This window comes from Lissotriton vulgaris, chromosome 1_1 (genome assembly GCF_964263255.1).
Source record: "Lissotriton vulgaris chromosome 1_1, aLisVul1.2, whole genome shotgun sequence".
In the NCBI taxonomy this organism is placed as follows: Eukaryota; Metazoa; Chordata; class Amphibia; order Caudata; family Salamandridae; genus Lissotriton; species Lissotriton vulgaris.
The window spans coordinates 1132221679-1132245438 of NC_141685.1; the positions used below are offsets into that span (position 1 = coordinate 1132221679).

Genomic DNA, 23760 nt, shown 5'->3' on the forward strand with positions numbered 1-23760 from the left:
CTTGTAATGGCCCATTTTCGCCATTCTATACTTGTGCTATGGAAGCATGTGTTACTTATGCCCTATGCTTAGAAATGGTTTCCCCTAAGAAGTTATACTGAGATTTGAAACGTTGCTGTGGTTTTAAGATTTAATAGTATTATTGTTCTCTCACATGAGTCACAGTACAGGTGTAAAATTAACTAACTTGTTGAGCAGCAGCTAGTGACGGTGACCAGTGCCGAAGCACTAAACTTAACAGGCAGCGACGAGCGGGAAGTGGTGGTGGTGGAGGGGAAGGCACGGGGATCTTAAGTGACTGCAACGGGTGCTGCAGCACTGAACAATAATAGGCAGCGATGGGCGCGGAGAGGGGGGACCACGGCATGGGATATTAAGTCACGAAGCATTGAAAATAACAGGCAGTGACGGGCGGAAAGGGGGTGGGGCGGCAGAGGGGCATAATTCTTCAAAAGACCGTGTTTCTTCAGGCTGGGGACAACTGCACGGACACTCGAGAAATGCGAGCGAGGGAAAATCCATGCAAGGCAGGCGGCGAGAGAGAGGGGAGGTGCTGGCGGCTGGGGAGGGGGGAGGAGAAAAGTCACGAAGCGGTGGCCGTGAAACTGCAGGGAGAGAGAGGGGAGGTGCTGGCGGCTGGGGAGGGGGGAGGAGAAAAGTCACAAAGCATTGAACATAACAGGCAGTGACGGGCGGAAATGGGGTGGGGCGGCAGAGGGGCATAATTCCTCAAAAGAAGATTTACAGACATGTTTTCAAGCCGGGGCAAGCTTTGCTTTTGATTGCAAGAGAAATCGCTGCGTCCATGAAGCGGGCTGATACACGAGCTGAGGGAAAGAATAACAAGCAGCGGCGGCGAGAGAGAGAGAGAGGGAGGTGCTGGCGGCTGGGGAGGGGGGAGGAGAAATGCGAGCGAGGGAAAATCCATGCGACACGTCAGGCAGGGGAGGAGAGTAGGAGGAGGAGGGGGGAGGAGAGTAGGGGAGGCACGGCCTAGCGGCCGTGCAATCAAGAAGTGAGGGGGCGGAGAAGCCTAGCCTGCAGCCGAGATGGCCGCCTAGCTCTTCGGCTCCGCCGACCCTTGCGCCCTTCGTCGATATCCTGGCAAGAATCCTGTGCCTCCGAGCCCCACGCTTACCTGCGCCACGTTCCTGACCACGCTGCTGTGACTCCGGTCGTGAACGGAGCTGCCCCGGCGGAGTTGAGCCCCGGTTTCCTTTCTGGCCTTCCAAACGGTCGCAGCCGGGCCATTGTTTAGTGGGGACGGCCGGCGGCGACAACGACAGCAGCGGCCGCTGCGGAGAGGGAGGAGCCGGTGCACCGGACCTGGAGCGTGGCGCTGGGATTCTCACAGCAGCCCTTTCCTTGCTCGGCTGCCCAGCGCGCCCCGCTCGCAACATTGTATCCGGCTCCCGTATATTGTATCCCGGCCCAGCTGGGAGAGGGCCGGGATCGCTTCTTTGTTGCAGCCTTCAGCAGCGGACGCCATCTTCCGCATCGGAAACCCTGGGCTTGCCGGTGGGTTTCCCTGCACCGCAAACTCTTCTGTCCTTGGAGCCTCTCCACGACCGGCTGCCTCCACATTTCCTGCACCACCAGGGCCCCGCAGAGAGCTCATCGCCTTTTGGATACCGATGGCCGGTGAAGGGGGCTTGCTTCCCGGGGCGCTCGATGGTTGCTTGCCTAAGATGGCGGACGCAACAGCACCCTCCATCCTTGATCCACCGCTGGGGCTTCGCGACATCCTGGCTGCACTAGAAGACCTGCGGTTGGCCTTTCGCGACTTTGCCACTGGTTTGGGGGACCGGCTTGATGGGACTTTTTCAGCTGGCCATGATGATTCTCCAGTGCGGCATGTTAAGCCACATCCTCAGCTGACGGTCGGTGGATCACCCGAGTTGAGGTATGTGACAGCGACGGGGGGACGTGTCCCAGTGCCCGCTGCGGTACTCTTCGGCTCCGCCCTGGAGGAGTCAGACAATACTGCTCCCTTGGTATGGCCGGAGCTTGTGTCTCAGACGCCGTTTTGCCCATCTCCTTTGTCCTTTGGTGCCACGTTTCTGAGCGTCCTCCTGGACTTGCTTCCTGCACATCGGCCGGCCGCTACTTTGGAACTTATGCATCGTCTTGCTCCCTGTTGTGCTAGCCACGGCATGGCAGTGGCGCTTTCTCTGGCCCTTTACTATCGAGCTTCACTCCAGTTAGACTTGTCTCTTACGCCTCGACTTCTGCAACGGTCTCCATGGTGGCCCATCCCGCCCAGGTTGGCGGTACTGCAATTGGATTCTGTTCGACTGCGGATTCGAAGGGGCCAAGGCTGAGGAAGGGGGTTTTTCTTGTTGTACATTGAGACGTATATGGCTGGGACTGGGACTTGTGACTTTTGGAGGTACACGTAACATGGGTGCTAGGTCGGGGCCTGGGGTTGGGTGACCGCGGGTAACGATTTTGCTTGCTTTGAATAGATCCTTGGCCCTCCTCCAATCAACCGTGACATTCTTTTTCTTTTTCTTCTCTTTCTCTTCTTCTACATTTCGGGTACTCTTTTGGGGCGACAGACACACTGCTGGGGGGGGTAGGCCGTAGCCTCTGCATGCGTGTAGGGTGGGAGGTATATTCCTTGTTGGTTTTTTTTTCTATGGGCCTTCTTTTTCTATCTTTCTTTTCTCTTTTTCTCTTCTCCCTTTCTTCTCTTTACCTTTCTCGCTTGTTCTTCCTTTCTTATTTCTTGGGTCGATGGGAGGGTTGGGAACTTGTGGGTAGTGCTTGGGGATCATCATGTGATATGCTTCTTTTCTATCCTGATTTCATTGAGTGCGATTGATTACCTTATGGATAATGCTTGCTGACTCTTCTGATGCTCGTTGCCCACCATAGTCCTAACTGCATTGCTCTGATTCGGATCCTTCCAGACCTGTTGCTATGGACTTATTTCAAAACTTTATAAAAAAATTAAACCTCATCATCCTGGCGCTTGGCGGCACAATTGTGTATAATGTAACCTGGTCTATTCGTGCCCGTACTGATATGCTGCTGAGTGGTATAATTGCTTGCTGATGTGCCCTTTATTGTCGAGGCCGGCCTGAGGGTTGTAGGTCCGTATTGGTCTGCACATACTGTTAAATAAAGGTTTTCCAAAAAAAAAAAAAAAGAAGAAGTGAGGGGGCGGAGCTGGGGGAGGCTGTGAGAGAGAGAGAGTAGGCAAGGCAGGCGGCTGGGGGCATGTGCACGCGCTTTTAAGCTCAATGCGCATGCGCATTGAGCTTAAATTTCTCGTGCACTGCAAGGAATCGCCACGATTCCTTGCAAGTTGGTTAAAGAGTGGATAAGCCCCCATAGTCTCGCAAGCTCGATGCGCATGCGCATCGACAGGCGAGACCTAAAAATGACTAAGGTACATGCTATATCCAGATCTACACTTGCTGGCACGGAAAAAGAAAGAACTGACGTCAGCGCGAATGGGTAGCGCCTAAGTAGTCTCCGTGACGTCATCTCGGCGCATACGATGCCAGTGACGGACGCGGAGCCGCATGACGCCACCTACTGACGCGAAGGGGTACAGCTAAGCAAAACTTTACAGATCCAGTCTGACGCCTGGGGGTTATTCTAAGGTAAGGAATCTATCACTAACGTGTCTCTTTCAGATACAGGTTGTACTGCTCCTTTGAGAAGGAGTGCTAGAACCTTCTCTTGAAGCAGGCACCGATGTTCTGTGGGGAGGGTATGTCTGTGGGGAGGGATGTTTGGTGAGGATGCAGTGAGCTTTAGACAGTATTTCAGTCGTATGATGGAGAGGACCCACTGTCCGAGGTGATTCCTTACAGCTGGGGCTGAAACCCCTGTAATCTTCCCTGACAGGTGCAGTGGGATGGGGAAAGAGCAAGAGAATCACTGCTTTGCGGGGGCAGCCCCTTTGGTCGCACTTCCTTTACCCCTTCCCTGGTACTGTTGTTCTGTTACCTCCCCCTGAGTAACCCTCGCTGACCGTTACTGCTGGTAAGTGGTAGACGGGTCAGGAGAGGTTACCTTAGCCCACCCTCTGTACTGAGGCCTGCAAAATGTGCCTAGGGGCAGGGAAGGTGTTTGGAAAGCAACCATAGGACTGGCCATGTCTGTGTCTAGTCTTAATGTTCTTGAGTATCTGATCTACCTACATCCAAAGAGATGTTCGCCATCAAACAGCAGGTTTAACAGATGCTGCGGACTCCAGCTCGAAGCCAGAGATACCAAGTCAAGCATGGCACCAGATGAGGGCTTTGGAACCAATTCCCCTGGCCGCAGTATCAGCCATGTCAAGGTGTTCCCACTGTCGGTATTGGTCTGGGAGGTGCTGAAGACGTTCTTCCATCTCATCCCAGAGGGCTCTATCGTATCAGAAAAGCATTCATATTGAATTTGCAATCCTCCAATGCTTGGTGGGTTGTGCAGTGACTCTCCTGCCTGCTGCATCGATCTCCTAGCTCTCTTTATGCAGGGTGGCGAGTCACCAGTCCCTTGCATGTTAGCGCACTGTGTGGAGCACCAGGGAGTCCAGCAGGAGCTGTCTACAGATGTGATGGTGCCCACATACAGCAGGGTGGGGGGAGACCCAGTGGGTGAAGGCCTTGGATTTTGCCTCTACCCTTGGCGTAACAATTCTGGCTTTAACGAGCTCCTTAAAGGTGTCTGGTGCGGTTTTAAGCATGCCTTTGAGCATGGGCAGAAACTGCATGGTGCGCTATGTGATGAGCAGCCTTTTGACTGTTAAGTTTTCAACCTCGTAAAAGGTGGCGCACCTATGTATCACTTCGTGGTAAGAAATGGTGTCGCCGCGTGGGGACGTTTTGGACAGATATAGGTCAGGATTCTTGTTCCCCCAAAGGACCACATTATAGATCATCCCTAGGCCCTGGGTCAAAAAGGGCCTTGTAGGGGGGTCTAAGAGGTACAAGGGGCTACCTTCAACCAATCAGAGGAATGTGGTGACTCCACTGGAGAAGGAGGATGACGTGATACATATATGGTGGAGTAGGTGCAAGTGGAGAAAGAGGCGGTGGGTGAGGACAGGACGACTCTCTGGCAGTAGGCTAGCTCCTCTGTCCCAACCTTTGCTGTGCTTGGGATGTGTAGGCTCCAGAGCAAGCTGCTCGTCAGAGGTCAGTTTCTTCTTCTTGGAATGGTCTACTGCCTTTGGTCGAGATCTTTTCAGTCTGTGAGTGAATGAAGACTCTTAATGTGCATCCAGCTGTTCTTGGAGGCGCTGAATTATGGGATGCTCTAAATTGTTGGAGCCCACCGCCAACGGTGGTTTTATAGCCGAATGACATGCTGAAGGGCTCTGCAAGCTTTTAAGCGGAGAGGTGGGTTTCAGAGCCTAGGACAGTTTTAGTGTCAAAATCTGTGCCGACGGAGCTGCCGGCTTCCCAGACGGTCAGGCTTTGAGAGTAGTTTTCAGCGCTGAGGAGGGAGCTGTATCTGCACCAAGGACTTCTGTCGGTGCCAACCATGGCTCACAGGCAGTGGTGGGCCAGAGACCTGTTGAGGGGCTTGTGGGCTTGGCACCTGTCCCGCCTAGGCACAGTGTTAGTGTGCACTCAGATTGGTAGCCTGTACTCAAGGCAGGAGTCCTTGATAGATGCTGCACCTCGTGATGAGGCTGTTCCCCAGTCTCCGACTGAGAGTTGGGTTCAGGGCTGAACTGTAGAGTGTTCAATGCGGACAGACCAGCCTCTGACAGTTCCTCGATATCCTGGTCACGAATATATTGGGGGTGTCATCTCAGTCTTGGCTTTGCATTTTCCGGTGTGCAAGTCTCCTATCATGTTGATACCGGAATGTCTTCTTTCAACAGACGGCAAAGCAGGCTGGAAGATCACGTTCAGGAGACAGACAAAGGTTGCAGACCTGGTGTGGTTGGTCCAAGTATGTGACACTCAGGGCAGTATTGGAAGGGAGTCCTTTCCATCACCGTCTGGTCATCGTCGACGTTAAGAAGCAAAGACAAGGTAAAAGGCCCCACAAGGGGTGCCGAGGGAAGCAAGACCATCGAAGCTCAATAGAAGAAACCTGGACAAAGAAAGTATTTTCACAACAGGAGAGAATTCACGTGTAAGCCTGACAACAAACACCGCAAGGCATCAATTCGGAGCTCGCCCGAGAACACATCCGAACTCAATGGCGGAAAGAAAATAAGCTAACAATGGAGCTGATGCCCATGCACATTACTAAAGCAAACACAAGGAGATGATGGACGGAGCGATGAAACCCTTCAGACACCCACCCCAAGTCACAGATCTGGGTTTCATCCATCATTATTCTTTAGCTCACTTCGCCACCCCAGTTCAGACCCAGCCATATGCAAATAAGTCTTGACCTTGTGCCTCATGGGCACAGTGCAGCCCGAACTGCCAAGTAACAAATGCACATTACTAGTCATAGGAGTCACTATTCCTCGTGACTCGAAAGACTTCTTCGAAGAAAAACAATTTGCACATGTCAGAGCCCAACACTAGTTGGCAGGAGTATGCAGATCATGTGTATCTAGAGCACAACATGCCACAATATTTATTGGAGATATCTGGAAAAACTATGATGGCTCGGGCCAATGTGGCTCAAAATTGAAAAAGTTTGGTTTACGAATACCTCTTTAAAAGGAATGCGTGCAAACTGATGACCAATTCAACCGAAAACCTCAAAATACAGGCAAGAACTATTGATTAGATTTCAAAAAGTCATAAAAACACTTTTAAGAAAGCCTTCTTGTGACTTACATGGCTTTAAAGAAAATCCAGTGGGATGAATGTCTTGTGTCGAGCAATGATGATCTTTATAAGGTCTGGAAAAAATATTATTTTACCTAGCACTTAGCATGAGCCTCTAGAAAGGCCAAGAGTTCTCCTGCAGTTCCTGCTCGCATTCCAGTCATTTTCAGTCGAGATATGGGACTGCTGTCAATCTACTGATCCCCAAGTGTTACACTCCAGCTCATTGTCTTTTAGGTTCAAAAAGAAGTTAATCAAATGGAATTTAAACCAAAACTGCTGTGCGTTATCATACCTCATAGCTCTGCCACCAGTTAGGGATGTTGGGTCGCAGCCTCTGGTCACATACCACTTTCCTCATCTCTTCGATGGATGGGTCAGAGGGTACCAAGTCGTAGTATGGGAGCTGGTATTCTTCGTGGACCCCTTGGGTAGGGTAGAAAATGAGTGGGAATACAACAGAAAGAGCACCATTTATTGCGGAGACGCATTGGAAAGCAGGCAGCAAGTTGTGTAAGCTTTTCTATACTTGGGCTACTTGGTAGAAATTACAAAGGTGAATAGCATGAAGGATAAAAAGATTAGGATGATGTCAAAAGGGGTTATGAATGTAGGTGTGCTCCCCGGCATCACCGTACAGGGCAGATATGTAGACTGTGACGACAGATACCCCCTCTGAGTACAGGATGTACGTCCTACGACTGGACAGCACTACTACTGACGATCAATTAAGTGTAGTGTGATGTGATGTGATTTGATTTTGTTGCAAAAATGTTAATAAAAACATATTTCAAATGAATTTAGGTGTGCTCAGTCATACTATATTTACCTCCTGCATTGCAGCGGCGAGCAATCTCCCAGTAAACCAGTCCAAGGGCATAGATGTCGGCACATTTAAAGGAATCAAAGTGTTTCATATTAATCGTCTCGTCCAGGACTTCAGGAGCCATGTATCTAAAGGGCACAAAGGAGAAAGTCACAATGTCAGCATTAGCGGAATTACTAGGACCACAACACTACATAAAGAAGCTTAATTTATCTCAGGGTTTGCCCAGTCACGAACACCAACTGAAAAAAATAAAAACCTGCCATGGCTGAAAGATCGAGTTTCACGTTCTTGGATCTGTAGTTACTCCTTCAACTTTTGAAATAAGTGGCAAGTCTTGCACTGGTTGGTTATCGGACAACATCACTTCAACCACTATAACATTTTCTTTAGAGAGTGTCATATAGAACTGTACAAGCTCCACAAGACCAGTTCATCTTTAAATAATCTAACAAGAATTTCCATTACTTCTGGTATAAAAAACACACAGCTGCTTCTTACCACCCTAATCATCACACCACCCTTTCGATATGTAGGTCTTTGAGCAAGTTTACAGAGATTACGCAACTAAAGTTTGTGTCCTATACATTAGTGGCCACCATATGCAAGTTTACCACATCACAGCAGAGCATTAGGCACGGTTGCCTGTAAAAAATGTGTAAAATGCAACAGGAAGTCTTCCTAATGCTGCATGATTTATCACTAAATTATCGGCTGTAAATATATTTTTCTCTAATCATCAGCTTATGATTTCAGTAAATATACAAACTTTCGTCTTGAATACATATTTTTCAATGTTGGTATAGGTACAATAATTCAACCAACCAAAATCTTCTAATTTAGCAGGCGAAGCCGCACACAGGAGAGCGACTTATAGATAGCTGGAGGTCTACCGCTAGCTTACCAGCCACTCATTGAAGAACAATGCTCTACAAAATTCAGTCCGTTTTTTCGTTTTAGTGTCAATTATCAAATTTTATTTGTTTCTTCCTAAAATGTTGTTGTATGCCTCATTCAGATTTTGGAGTCACTTCTAGCAGCTCCTTGAAAGAGCATTTTTCATCAACTCCAGACAGAGATGGGCAGGATATCCTTCCCAACTCAAAAGTAGTTCTCTATTTTAGATATGGTTAAGGAAACTTTCATTTTTTTCATGTTGGATCTCTTTGAAACTGAAAATAAAAATGTCAATCAGATTCTAAAACGGCAATTGCTGCAGTCCACCTCTCTCTAATGGGCTTGCATTCATCTATCTCATAGGCCTAAAAAATTCTAATGGGCAGGGTGACTGACACTCTTGATAAGCTATTAAATCCAATAAATACTATGCCGGGTCCAGCCATCTGAGCTAGATCATCGTTAAACTAATGAAGTTTCATCCTTTGTTTTCTTGGTTGGAAAAAAAATAGTCTGTAGAAAACCACTTTACTTCGGTCAGAGTAGGACACTGAAGAATATCTGTACTGATTTTCAACTGGTTTCTTCTAATAGTGACATGTTTTCCTCAATTAATTTACCACTGAATACAAAAGTGTGAAGGTAATTTACCCAGTAAACGTTTACACTGGAAAGAAATACAACAGAAACCTACATGTGTGCAATAGGGGTTATTATTTACAGTTATGGACTGTTGAGAAAACAAAACTACAAGTAGGGAATAGTTTAATACAAAAGAAGGCATGTCAAATGCGGGGAAGACTTCACACTTTGGAAAAAAACAAATGACATGGAAAGGAACATTTAATTAAAAAGAAACAAACTGGTCTACAGTAAAATATAATGGCAAAAAGAAGGGATACACTGTCTTCCCTTGTGAACAAAAACTGAAACTTAATAAAATAAAATATCTAAACAATCTTGAAACTCCTGGAAAAAATAAAAATCCAATTTAAAAAAAATAGGACTGACGTTAATCGACCATCATTAATCTTGAAAATAACAAATTAACATTTCTAGGAGGTGGAATACCTGCAACAGCAAAGTCTCCTTCAATGGTGGTGGTGGTGGTTGCTCACTCACATTAGGCACTGCAGCCTCTTTTTTTTTTACTTACTAGCACAATACCAAGTATAACCACTAGGGGACATAACCACTTTGCTGTAACAGCTCTCCATAGTTTTGCCCTCAATCTCACTTCTTGACACTTAGCAAGCACCAGCCTTAGCTTCTGCTCTCACCCTCTCAGGTCTTTCTCAAGTAGGGAAATCAGATCCTATGGCTCCCAGCTACTCCAGCTCCAGTTACTCTCCTGAATACACTGGTAGTCGACAAACTACCTTTGATATTTTTTACACTGAGTCTTATACAAATTGTTCAATATGTCAGAAACCAACACGTGTGGTGCCTGCAGCCCCGGGACTGTTGATGGCTTAGTGCTGCTTAAACAAGTGGAGCACAGCCACAAAGGAATACGCAGTCTAGACCAGGCTACTGGTGGAGGGGGTAGAACAATAAATTCAGAGGAAGGCTACTTCACCGACTAGTGGAATTGAAGCCAGATCACGAAGCTGTAAATGGGTGATGCAACAGAATGCCACAACATGTAAAAAATGTATGTACCGTTTGGTTCCCACTCTCTGATTGGGCGCTATGTCGATGGTGTCTGTTACAGAGTCGTGCCGTACAGCTAGGCCCAGGTCGGCGATGGCACACATGCCGTTCTTCTTTACCAAGACGTTCTTGGATTTTAAATCCCGGTGGGCGATACCCGGTTTACCTGGAAAAAAATAGCATGACGGTTAACCTTTTTTCAGCGTGAGTGGATTGCACCTTCCACAGCACAGGCAGTTCTGCTAGTGTAACTATGCATGATGGGCTCAGGCGCAGACTAAATCCACAGACACCAAACTGGATCCCACAGATTTTCCCTTGCGGTTACGACCTCATACCAGGATTTAAATTGGATGATCAAAGGACATTGCTGAGAAAGAACATACACCTCTCTCTCTGTTTGATACCAACTTGCGCAGACCCTCTAATTTCTGCCCCCCCTTGTCACTCCTAGGACCAGAAGTGGCCGTATTCGAACAACGTGTCATTCAAGAGATTGAATCGCTGGAAGAGAACTCAGTACGTTCACCAGGTCATAACCTGACCAAGGAGGAATGGCAGGCAATTGGCACTCTACAAAGAAATGTGGCTATTACCATCAAGCCAGCCGACAAAGGCGGCGCCGTAGTCATACTCAACACCAGTGACTACGAAACAGAAATTTTGAAGCTTCTGGGGGTCCGTACAAATTACCAGCCTTTGGTGCGTGATCCCACGCCTGACCTTGCCAACACTATCAAGAGCATGGTATCAGATGCAGTGTCTAAAAAGTGGATCTCAGCCAAGGAGGCGGACTTTATTATCAACAGCAACCCTAGGGTGCCGGCGTTTTACATCTTGCCTAAAATCCATAAGCCCCAACGTCCGCCTCCTGGGCGCCCCATTGTTTCTGGGATCCAATCCATCCTGGAACCTTTGTCTCAGTTCGCTGACTTCTTTCTCAGGGAAGCGGTGGTAACCCAGGAGTCTTATGTACAAGACACCACGGACATCCTTAATACCCTGAAGGAAACATCTTTTGACCCTGCTAACCAACTACTGGTTACAATTGACATCGAGTCACTGTATACCAGCATCCCCCAGGATGCTACGCTGGTGGCAGCAGCGCGGGCCCTGGGGGCAATGGAGTGGTTCTATGACACACCACAAACATTCGTCATGCAGTGTGTCGAACTGGCACTTACAAGAAATTTTTTTGAGTACCAGGGACAATTATATCTACAGACCTCCGGTACGTCAATGGGGGCTACATTTGCTCCCAGCCTGGCCTGCATCTATGTGGGCCAGGTTGAGAAAAATGTGATCCTCCATGAGTCGAATCCATATAGAGGGAACATCTCTCTGTGGAGACGCTATATTGACGACGTCCTCTGTATCTGGACAGGTACAGAGGACCGGCTCAATACTTTTTTACAATGGCTGAACCAGGTAGATGAGAGTCTACGCTTCACCTGGTCCATCAGTAACAACTCGGTGGTTTACCTTGATGTTGACATTACAGTGTCCGATTCTCAATTGGTCACAAGTGTGCACCACAAAAGTACGGATAGGAATTCCCTCCTTCACTACCACTCTTTCCATCCCAGATCCCTCCGGGACAATCTCCCGGTGGGCCAGTTTTTGAGGTACAGGCGGAACTGCTCGTCCACAGAGACTTTTGTGGAACAATCCTCTGAGTTGGTCACTAAACTGAAACAACGGGAATACCCTACCAGAGTGATTAAACATGCACAGAAGAGGGCTTTTAACACCCCACGTGATGTTTTGTTGGAGCGTAACAGCAAAGAGAAGCAACCATGCCTCCCTGTTGTCACCACTTTTGACCCCTTTTCTACCAAAATAAGACAGATAATAAAGAAACATTGGTCGATACTTGACACAAGGGACCACAAAATGCCAATTCCACGCTTTGCATTTAAAAGAGCCTCCAACCTGCGAGACAAATTGGTACACACCCGTAACCACAACACGGCCAAAACGAGTACTGTTCCTTCTGGACATTATCCATGCGGCAGTTGCTCAGTTTGTGGGCTCACCACACCAACAAAAAGTGTAATTTTGCGGGGGGGCAAAACCTGGTTCCTTAACAGGTTTAGCAACTGCAACACGACACACGTCATCTACAGACTCATGTGCAGTTGTGGCCTTTACTATATCGGTCTCACCACGCGCAAGGTCAAGATAAGAATACAGGAGCATCTCAGTACTATAAAAGCTAAGAAGTTAACAACCCGCTTGGTACAACATTTCAGTGTCACTGGACATGACCCCAAAAATCTGAGGTGGACTGTTTTGGAGAAGGTGGTGGGTGACAGTCACAACCTGGAAAGCATTCTAGCAAGGAAAGAAGCAAAATGGATTTTTCTGGAGAAGGCAGACCATGAGGGTCTTAATGAAAATATTGAATGGAATAGGGTTAGCAGGCGATAATAGGGCTCTGTTTTCGCCTCCCCTCCATTTTCCTCACTGCCAAAACCAACATAATGGCTCTAGATATAGCACCTGAGTGTAATTGCCCTCGCCTCCACCACCTCCATCTCCTTCACATATGTATCACAAATAGGCACTTCCTTTGAAACACTACGGTCTATGTGCTAGAACCCACAATTGCCTACCTTGCGAAGGTTTATCTAATACCATCAAAGGGGGACTGGGTATTAATATCAGGCGCCTATAAAGTATCTGGTAACTACAGAGTTGTATTACCAAACACCTGTCTACTTCATAACTAAGCCAGAATTTTTATATGCTTCACTGTCGATTTCTAAATCAGTCTAGAGGTGGTTGATCTAAAAAGACAGCCTCAATTAAGTTCCCTTGCTTGCATTTTTAGAAAGGGCTAGACTCTGATAGCAGTCATGGGCCATGAAGATCGCTGCAGCCCAACCACTTTGTTGCAGTTCTGGTTCGTTTCGAACCCATTCCAAGATGGCCGCACCTCACGTTGACGTGGGGGGCGGAGTCGCGTCCCTCCACCGGCTACTTCCGCATCTCGGCAGTGAAGGGATGCGTGGATCGTCGGAAGCGCCGGAGGGACTCGGCGACAGTAAGGAGGCTGGGGGGCTGACCGCGTGTGCTATTGAGAAGGGTTTCATGTCTGCTGATGTTATTGGGAAGGGTGTCATGTCTATACCGCCAAGAGTAAAATGCCTCAATATATGTGATGTGGTGGCCGCGCACGCACAATTGAAGTTCTAATTTCAAATAGAGCATTAAGCGGGAGCTTCCCTCTAACAACCCTTGTTGGCATACGGATATGTCTCCCCTGGAATGGGTGGTGGACCAAGTGGTCGTGTTTATTAAGACTAGAGTAGCTTATTCCACACTGGCTATAACGTGACAGCAACCTGTATCTATGGAAACATCAGGGTGAACGTGTGCAATCTTTGTTTCCCCATGTGTACAGGTGGCTGTGATTATTGTCGGTCACATGTTGGGACACGTGGATGCTTAACACGGTGCCCCCGTTTGAGTGGTGCTGGTATGTGCTAACGTAGCACCCTCAAGGTAAATTTACTTTAAATTGCGTGTCAGTAACAATCTGCTCCAGTGATGCCCCATATGTAGGGGTTTGAATGACGCACTTTCTGCGTCTCTCCTTTTTATTCCTCACACAGGTCCATAAACTTCATGAAAAGACTGAGAACTTTGTACCCCTCATTGCCCTGATGAAATCGCTAAATTAGCAGCGATGAAACATGTCGGCTTGAGATTGAAAAGAGTTATGGTACATATTTACCATTTTTAAGAAGTGGGGTTCTGCTGCATCAGAATAAAACGGTAAAGCAAGCATAACCCTACCACACTTTTATATATTATTTGTGTGTTTGGTTAGGGGTCTGTACATCTTCTCTGTACACTGCAAATTATGTGTTAGTGGTGAGACGTTTGTCACTATTTGTGTTTTTTCACATCACTATTCTCACGTCTGCACTATTATCTTTCTTAGTGCACTTTTGTCTTTTCACATAGAGAGAGTGGCCAATGATGAGAAGTGGGTATACCGGTAATTACTAACCGGGAACCCCCTCGGGTGGTGCTACCGTGAGGTACTCTCTCTATCTTTCACACTTTTTTGGTGGATGAAGTAAGAGTGGTCCTGTGTGATTTTTGGTATTTACACACATCCTAACCTTTGGATCTATGTCATTGACAAATCCCTGGGGACATTAACAAGGAGGGGTCCCTACTCCTGGTGGTTTTTGATGTGGATGTGTTTATATATAGGTGAGGCTCTAATTGTTTAAACACTGTACGAGTGGGGGGCTGCCTTACCTATCCCTTTCCCCCTATACCCCCAAGTGATTGTTCTGTAAATACTGTGTGACAAATCTTTATGCATAAATAAAGCAAAAACTGTTGAAGTGATTTTGAAAATGGGATTAAACTGCGGTAATTTGCGTACCCAGCAACCGACACAGAACACATACCGCAATGTTAGCAATGGCATTCAGCGAAGGAAGATTCATTTTTCCTGCTTAATATGTGCCAAATGACATCTTGGCGTGGCTGCGCGCCCAATGCATGTGTCCCTATCTTATTCTGAGGGCAGCTTGAGAGGCCTCTCATGTCAGACTTAATAGGTTGTGCCAGGGCAGACACAAGTGCACGTAAATTTGAAGCTGTTCCACAAGCCCAGAGAGTATTTATTCATGCAGTTAAGCTCAAGAAATTAAAGTCGTCTGCACTATTCTATCCATTACAGATAGACAGAGAGCCAGCCCTAAATTGATTCAAAGTTCTTTTTATGCTAATTGGATACTTCTGAAATTCAAATTACTATTTTGGTTATTCAATTAAAATAGCCACGACAGCTGCTGAACTATTTATATTTTGTTCAAAATCCTGCCCTTTTCCTACATAGAAAAAACAGAACAAAGACAACAGGTGATGCACGCGCTCGACCTATTTGTGCATAGCAAACGCCTCTGCTTGTCTCGCAACCGTGATGTGAATTGACAATGTCAGTCAGCTTCAGACAGCGGATCTTGTCGCTTGAGACTCTGTGTGGTGGAACATCGTCCCGCCACCCCATGGGTCTGTTTACATTTGTGAGTGGACGTACTGCAGTTTTGGCATACGGGTGCGTCACAAGACGCTCCGGCGCGGCATGGAGGTTTTTGATACATGCTGTGTGAGAAGTGGAAGGCCATCATGGCGGTAGTGGTAGGGTTGTGATTTTAAGGCAGTCAGCATGAGCCAAAGACGTCGCAATAAGCAACATGTAAAAGCTAAACTGCAAGCCGCTGAAATTACACCACACACACCAGCGGTTTTCCCAGTACAAACACTAAAGCTGTTCCTCGGCCCCGGCAGAGTACGTATCGCGCTTGGTCACACGTCTATACACCACTATGCAGACCACAACCTCACTGATTGTGCTTGTCGTAAGCTCGGGAGGATATTACAGAACAGCCGTGATGATACTGCTGTTGGACATGTGCGTGCTGCAGGCGGAACGGGTCGGATTTTTACAACTAGCGTGGCATTGCTCCTGCATAGCACAGTACTGGGATCCAGTGCACGGTGTCACTGCAGACATTATGGCACATGTGCTACCACGATTGCCAAAAGTGTCCATTCTCAACAGTTTGTGAAAACCTCCCTGGTCAGCTTCCACCACCCAACCTTTCCCAATGTGTTGTTCGTCATTTGCCTGAGGCTACGACTGTCTTCGAAAGCCAGGGTAGCGTTGTACCAAGTGCCTCTCCCGGATGAAGCTTTCGTGTCTTCTCCGGCCCTGGTGCTGGCGCCCTGGAAGTCACCTGCTGAGGCATCCGCTCGGTTCTCCTGACGTCCTCCTGTTGAACTCTGGCTGCTTCTATGGAAAACGTCCAGCGACCTCGCGACTTCCATTGTCCAACGAGACTCCCTGCTCATTATCTTCTCCGAGCATTTCCCGGCCGCTGCTTGTGTAGGCACTTGTGCGAGGCTCCGTGGGTCTCCGGGGTGTTAGATCCTTGCAGGCGCTGCCCGGGTGAGGAGCGGAGAAGCCCCTCCCGCCCAGCGTCGACGACTCTTCAGTTTCCAGGCAACGGCCCCACCGGCACCAATCCCAGCGCAGCTCCTCGTCTGACAGAGGAGCTGCGCTCGGTTTTCTGAGGCTCCCGAAGTTCCCGGGCTGCGGCGGTGTTTACGGGGAGACAACTTTGAATTTCCCTACAATGCCGCTGTGGGAGGCGGCGGTGATTTCAAACAGCGCTTCTTCTGGCACAGAGATCCACAGTGCCTTCCCATGCGTAAGGGAAGAGGAGCCCGGTGAGTGGGGTTGAGGGTGGGGGTGTACGCGCGTGTGTCTGTTTAAGGGGGGGTGCGTGTGTGTATGCAGCGTGTGTGTTTAAGGGGGGGTGCGTGTGTGTATGCAGTGTGTGTATGGCTGTGTATGTGCGCATGCGTGAGTGTGGCTTTGTTTGCGAATGGGAATATGAGGCACGGCGACGTGCGCGCTCCAGAGGTTAAATCTCGGCCAGAAAAAGCGCGTGGAACTCTGCTGTCCACATTCCCCCAAAAGTAACAACATAAGTTGTCTCGCCCTAGACAGCAAAGCTTCGCTTTGCTTTGCTTTCGTCTAGGCGAGACCTAAAAATAGAGTAAAAAAATAAAGTAGAATGTTTAGAGGAAAGTGATGCATTTCTGGAGTGTGTCACAAAAATGATGCAACTCCAGCAATGTATCCTTTCAAATTGGGCTAGTCCCATGTGAAAGGGCCTGCGTCAATCTTACGCCTGCTGTGAGGCAGGCGCAAGAAAAGTGACGCAGTGAAATCTCATGGATTTCACTGCGTCACTTCCACGACCCTTTCTTGCGTCAATACGCCCCCTTTGCATACATTACACCAGGCGCAGGTATAATGTGGCGTGGGGGTTTACAAAGTGACGCATTTACAAAGATGCGCCACTTTGTAAATATGACTCAACAAGGTGCATTTTTCACACCACTGGTGCATCACAAAAAGTGACGCACCGGTGGCGTAAAAGTGATGGATGGCCTCATAAATGAGGCCTTCAGTCTTCTACTCATGCGTCTTATTTAATGTATGACGCATTATGTCGCAAGGAGTTACAGATACGTCAGTATTTCTGACGTATCTGTAAGCGCAAAAGTGATGCATTGCTGGAGTGTGTCACAAAAGTGACGCAACTCTAGCAATGCATCCTTTCACATGGGGCCAGCACCATGTGAAAGGGCCTGTGTCAGTCTTACGCCTTCTGTGAGGCAGGCGCAAGATTGACGCAACGGTGTCGTAAAAGTGACGCAGTGAAATCTCAGATTTCACTGCGTCACTTCTAAGACCCTTTCTTGCGTCAATACGCCCCCTTTGCATACATTACACCTGGCGCAGGTATAATGTGGCGTGGGGGTTTACAAAGTGACGCATTTACCTAGATGCGTCACTTTGTAAATATGACTCAACAAGGTGCATTTTTTACACCACTGGTACGTCACAAAAAGTGACGCACCGGCGGCGTGAAAGTGACGCATGGCCTCATAAATGTGGCCTTCAGTCTTCTACTCTAACTTTTTCTTTCACTCTCTGTTTCTTCACTGCCTTACTCACCTTGTCTCACACTCAATTGTCTTTATCCAGTCTGTATCTCCACTCTTTCCTAACAATCACTGCTCTTTTCTTACCCTTCCACACCACCGTTTTTACTACATTTTCTTCACTTATCCACATTCCCCATGTTCACTCTCCTTCTCCTCACTCTCGTTCCCCACACTCACCTTCTTTCAGTCCCCCTACTTCACTTCCCTTCCCCTCTCGTCCCTTTCTTTGCTTTCTCACTCATTTTCCTCTCTTCCCTCATTGCACTTCACTTCAGTTACTCTTTTTCATTTTTTAGGTCTCGCCTAGACGAAAGCAAAAGCGAAGCTTTTGCTGTCTATGCGAGACAACTTATGTTGCCACTTTTCTGGGAATGGTGAGGACATCAGACTGTTACGAGCTTTTTCTGCTGTAGTCAGGCTGTCACGAGCTTCTCCTTTGGAGATTTGACCTCGTGAGCGCGCCTTGACTGCATCTAATGGGCCGTGCGCTTCCTTTAGTCAGTTTCACTTTGTTTCATTTCACTTTGAAAGTGCAGGCGTCAATGTGTCTGGTAGTTGTTCATGTGGAGTGCCTTCTGACCTCGTGAGCGCGCCTTGACTGCATCTAATGTGTGTGGCTTTTTTTTCAACGTGGCCCGGGCGCTTGCTTCAGTCAGTTTCACTTTTAAGGTGCAGGCGTCAATGGGTCTGGTACTTGTTTTATTTCCATTTAATTCTCTTTGGAACAACAATTTTATATTACTTGTGTGTATTACCACTGGCCAGAATTTCAAAGACTTATATTCACGCAGGTGAAATAATACTATTGTGATTAGGGCCGATTTTTGGAGTCTGACCGTTTATTTCCTCCTGTTACATGTGGTATAATTTTAAGCAAATGATTGGCGTGGCAGATATGATGTAAGGCGCCCACTGCCCCAAATGAAATCACATGAAGTGGTATATCACAACTTCTGGACTAAGAGGTGTGGTTCTTCAATTTTTTTATCCTGTACCCCCGGTAATGCCTGGCTCCTGTTGTCACACAGGGGATGCAGCTACCCTTCCTCCTTCTGTTCCGGGGACCTGCAGCTTCCAGCTCCCCCCTCCTAACATCAAGCCCCGTTTTTATTTTACCGAATCACATGCTCATCCTGCTGCCTGGTTTGTCTACATGCACACAGGCAGAATCACTCGGTACAAAATGGCTCCTGTTCACTCGTCAGTACGGTCTTGCGCCGCCCCACCTTCCCCCTGCCAAATACATTCATTCCAAATACTGCTTATTTTCATATCAGACTGACTTCTCACATCTGGGATAGCAGGGGCACCTTCCACAGTGAATAGTGCTTCACAAAAAATAATTCTCGGCTAGCGCTCAGAAGCCTTGAAGCTTTGATTGAATGACACTGCAGTTTGATGCCCCGCTCGTTTTTTGATGCTATGCGTTCCAGACACTGATTTTATTAAGACTCACTTGGAGCTCTAAACTGTCACTTGATCTTTCTTTGGGTCATTTCGTTTGCCCGGAAGGACTAACATATCTGTGAAACCCTCTTCTTTTATAGTTTGAGCATCGTCTTCGTTTAGCAGGATAACATTATACATTTGAAAATACAAATATCCGGGAAGAGCAGAGAGCAAATCTCCGCGATGTTGGGCATTCTCCTATCATAAAGGAAGCGTGTTGGTGGGACCTGTGGCATCTAACGCATCATTTAACCCTATATGCGTGGGCACCTACCACAATAATGTATAGGATGAGTTTGTTCCGTTCCCGTTTTTAATTTGATGTAAAACTCAAATCACTGCACACTCTCTACTACACACTCTCTACTACAGTCACTACTCTCTACTACACACTCCCTACTACAGTCACTACTCTCTACTACACATTCTGCTACACACTCTCTACTACAGTCACTACTCTCTGCTACACACTCTACTACACACTCTACTACACACTCTACTACACACTCTCTACTACAGTCACTACTCTCTGCTACGCACTCTACACTCTACTACACACTCTACTACACACTCTACTACACACTCTACTACACACTCTACTACACACTCTACTACACACTCTACTACACACTCTCTACTACAGTTGCTACTCTCTACTACACACTGTACTACACACTCTACTACAGTCACTACTCTCTACTACACACTACTACACACTCTCTACTACAGTCACTACTCTCTACTACACTCACTACACACTCACTACTACAGCCACTACTCTCTTCGACACACTCTATACTAGACACTCTCTACTAGTCACTACTTACTACACACTCTACTACACACTCTACACTACACACTCTACACTACACACTCTACACTACACACTCTGCTACACACTCTGCTACACACTCTGCTACACACTCTGCTACACACTCTGCTACACACTCTGCTACACACACGCTCTACTACACACTCTACTACACTCCCTCTACTACTCTCTACTACTCTACTACACATTCTCTACTACTCTACTACACACTCACTACTTTCTACTACACTCTACTACAGACTCTCCACTCTCTACTCCACTCTCTACTTCAATCTCTCTACTTCAATCTCTCTACTTCAATCTCTCTACTTCAATCTCTCTACTTCAATCTCTCTACTTCAATCTCTCTACTTCAATCTCTCTACTTCAATCTCTCTACCTCAATCTCTCTACTTCAATCTCTCTACCTCAATCTCTCTACCTCAATCTCTCTACTTCAATCTCTCTACTTCACATTCTGTATTACACTCTCTACTACACACTCACTACTCTCTACTACACACACTCTCCTACACACTCTCTACTACACACTCTCTACTACACACTCTAGTACACACTCTAGTACACACTCTAGTACACACTCTAGTACACACTCACTACTCTACTACACACTCTACTACACACTCACTACTCTACTACACACTCTACTACTCACTACTCTCTACTCTCTACTACTCACTCTACTACAGTCACTACTCTCTACTACACTCACTACTACACACTCACTACTCTACTACACACTCACTACTCTCTACTACACACTCTCTACTACACACTCACTACTCTCTACTACACACTCACTACTCTCTACTACACACTCTACTACTCACTTACTACTCTCTACTCACTCTCTACTACTCACTACTACTCACTCTACTACTCTCTCTACTACTCACTCTCTACTACTCACTCTCTACTGCTCATGACAATGCCATTTATTTATCTGTTTCCAAAACCAACACATAAATAAAACATTTGTCATTTACAATGCCAAAAGCGCTAACTTTTGCAAAGGCGAGACCGTTGCATTGTAAATGCTTGTTTAAGAATACAGCTCTTTGATGAGAATTGGAGGTAGTTCTGAAAAGAACTTTTTTTCCCTTCTTTTTTCCTTTTTTTTCAACAGGAACAAAAACAGGGAATGGGAAACTGCTCAACAGGAGCAAAAAAAATAATCAAAATTAGGACTGGGGTTGGCGGCGGTGGTTGTCTATTGCTCGAACCATGAGCATAACACTTTGTTCCCCATAACAAAGTAGCGGATCACATTTTTTGCATTTAATGAATGAATACTTTCTTTTATGAATGAATACTTTCTTTTATAGCGCATGGCTACCCATGGGCATCCCAGCGCTGTAAGACAAAGGAAGGTAAAGACACTATTGGAAAAGGTGCGTCTTTAAGCGCTTCCTGAAAGCAAGATGGTTTGACTCATGCCTAATGGCATCTGGGAGTGCGTTCCATTCTTTAGCTGCATGCACCGAGAGTCGACGGCCACCCATCCGGGCCAGCTTTATCCTGGGAACTACCAGCAAATTCCGCTGGTTGGATCTCAGAGATCTCACTGAATGGTGGCGACGAAAAAGGGGATCCAGGATAGGTGGGCCAGCACCATAGATGGATTTATGCGCCATGCACATGGTCTTAAAAGTTATCCTTCCCTTGATGGATAGCCAGTGCAAAGATTGAAGTGCGGCTTTTGCTGAACATCTTTTTGGGACTTTCATAAGTAGTCGAGCAGCACAATTCTGTACCGATTGCAGAATTTTTATGGTGCCGACCGGGGCCCCCATATAGACGGCATTTGCATAGTCCAGCCGTGACATAATCAATGACTGGACCAGCAATCTTCTGGCTTCGAAGGGCAGAAGGTCAAGCACTTTTTTTAAGGCTCTCAGCAGCCCATAACAGGTTCCGGCTACCTTTTTTGCTTGGTGTTGAAATCCTAGAGAGGAGTCTAACCAGATCCCTAAGCTCTTTATGTGAGTCTTAGGTGGTGGGGGAGGTCCTAGGCACTGAGGCCACCAAGGATCAAGATTAATTGGGGCCTTGTAACCTAGGAGCATGATGTCTGTTTTGGCTCCATTTAGCTTTAAAAAGGAAGACGTCATCCATTCCAGAACCTTGGTGAGACATGGGGTCAGATTGTTGATCCCCAGATTTGAAACATCGTTCCTCACCAAGGAAACCACCAGCTGCGTGTCGTCGGCGTAGGTAACAAGTTGGATTCCCCAGGGAAGAACCACCTCAGCCAAAGGTCTCATATAGATATTAAACAGAGTTGGGCTGAGGGAGGAACCCTGGGGAACGCCGTGATTCAGTTGCAGCTGGCTGGATGACACCTCTCCCTCAAAGACAGAAAAGCTTCTGTCGGATAAAAAAGAATGGAGCCATTTAATGGCCAATCCAGAGACTCCTGTAAGATGCAGCCGGTGCAGCAGAAGAGAGTGGTTTACTGTATCGAAGGCTGCGCTGAGGTCCAACAGGACCACCGCAGCACAGCCTCCTGTATCCACTATACCTCTAACTGCTTCCACTACTGCCACCAGGGCTGTCTCCGTTCCCTGTTTTGCTCTGAACCCGGTCTGGGTAGGGTGCAGTCCTTCCGTAGATTCAATGAAGGAAGAAAGGACCCGGTTCACATATTTTTCAGCTATTTTGCTGATAGTTGGTAAAAGTGAAATCGGCCTATAGTTGGCCAGGTCTTCAGAGTCTAAGCTAGGTTTCTTAATCAAAGCTCTGACCTTCGCTTTCTTCCATTTGGGGGGCACTACACCGGAGGCCAGTGACGCGTTAATGACCTGCGTTATCACAGGGCATACTGTCCCTGATACCTGTTTAAGAACTGCCGGGGGGGCAGCGTCTACCGGGGAGCCAGATTTAAGCTTACTAAGGAGACTGTCCACTTCAGCCAAGTCCAGTGGAGGGAAGGCTTTGAGAACTACTGATGGATTGGGGTCCTTATCCAAGTCCTCCTTTTTTTCTCTCTTCCAATTATCTGGGATGTCTGTCACCGCTGCAAAGCCGGAATAGATGTTAGACACCTTAGATGCAAAAAAGATAGCTAGCTCATCGCAATGTTTCTGTGGATTCTCAATAGGACTAATAGTCCTAGGTGTAGTTGCCAGGGATTGAAAGATTTTAAAAATTTCCCTGGGGGCATTAGCTGCTTCCGTAATTTTGCTCTGATAGTATGCGGCTTGTGTAGTTTGTATTAAAGTTTTATAGGATCTCAGGATTGACCTATATTCATTTTTCGCAGCAGCTGCGTAATTCCTTCGCCACCTCCTTTCCGCACGTTTACACAATTGTTTGTGTTCCTTGAGTTCCCTAGAGTACCATGGTTGTTTATTGGGACCCTCTCTATGCCGTAGCTCTTTTTTTTGGGAGGATGGGATCTAGTGTGGAGTTGATCCACTGATCAAAGGCTTCATTAGCTGCAACCGGGTCCTCATGGGGTGCAGGAGAGCAGCTTTTGAGGGCTGTCTCCCATTTTTCAGTGGGTAGTCTAGACCATACTCGACTAACCTTTTTTTGAATGGAAGCCTTGTGAGTCTGTGTTACTGGGGACCACAGAAAGGACAGTAGTGCATGGTCTGACCATGGTACAAAAGTAGGCTGAGTGCATACTATATTTCCAAGATTAGTAAAGATGTGGTCTAATAAATGTCCACCTGTATGAGTAGGACTGTCCACTATTTGTTCCAGGTGCACCAATCTCAGGGTCTCCACCAGGCATTGTGATGATCTGGCATTGGCTTCATCTAAGTGGACATTAAGGTCGCCCAAGATGGTAAAATTGGGGGTGCTACTAA

General features: G+C 47.2%; 1 protein-coding gene across 1 annotated transcript in view; it reads right to left on the reverse strand.

Annotated features, from left to right (window-relative positions):
* Window positions 1-23760, reverse strand: part of ACVR1B (activin A receptor type 1B) — a 180640-nt gene that overhangs the window by 19943 nt on the left and 136937 nt on the right. Inside the window, exons 6-8 of the mRNA XM_086963785.1 lie at window positions 10126-10282; window positions 7570-7694; window positions 7036-7166 (exon numbers count right to left, since the gene is read on the reverse strand). Of these exons, the coding sequence (XP_086819911.1) occupies window positions 7036-7166; window positions 7570-7694; window positions 10126-10282 (413 nt within the window). The remainder of the gene's footprint in view (window positions 1-7035; window positions 7167-7569; window positions 7695-10125; window positions 10283-23760) is intronic.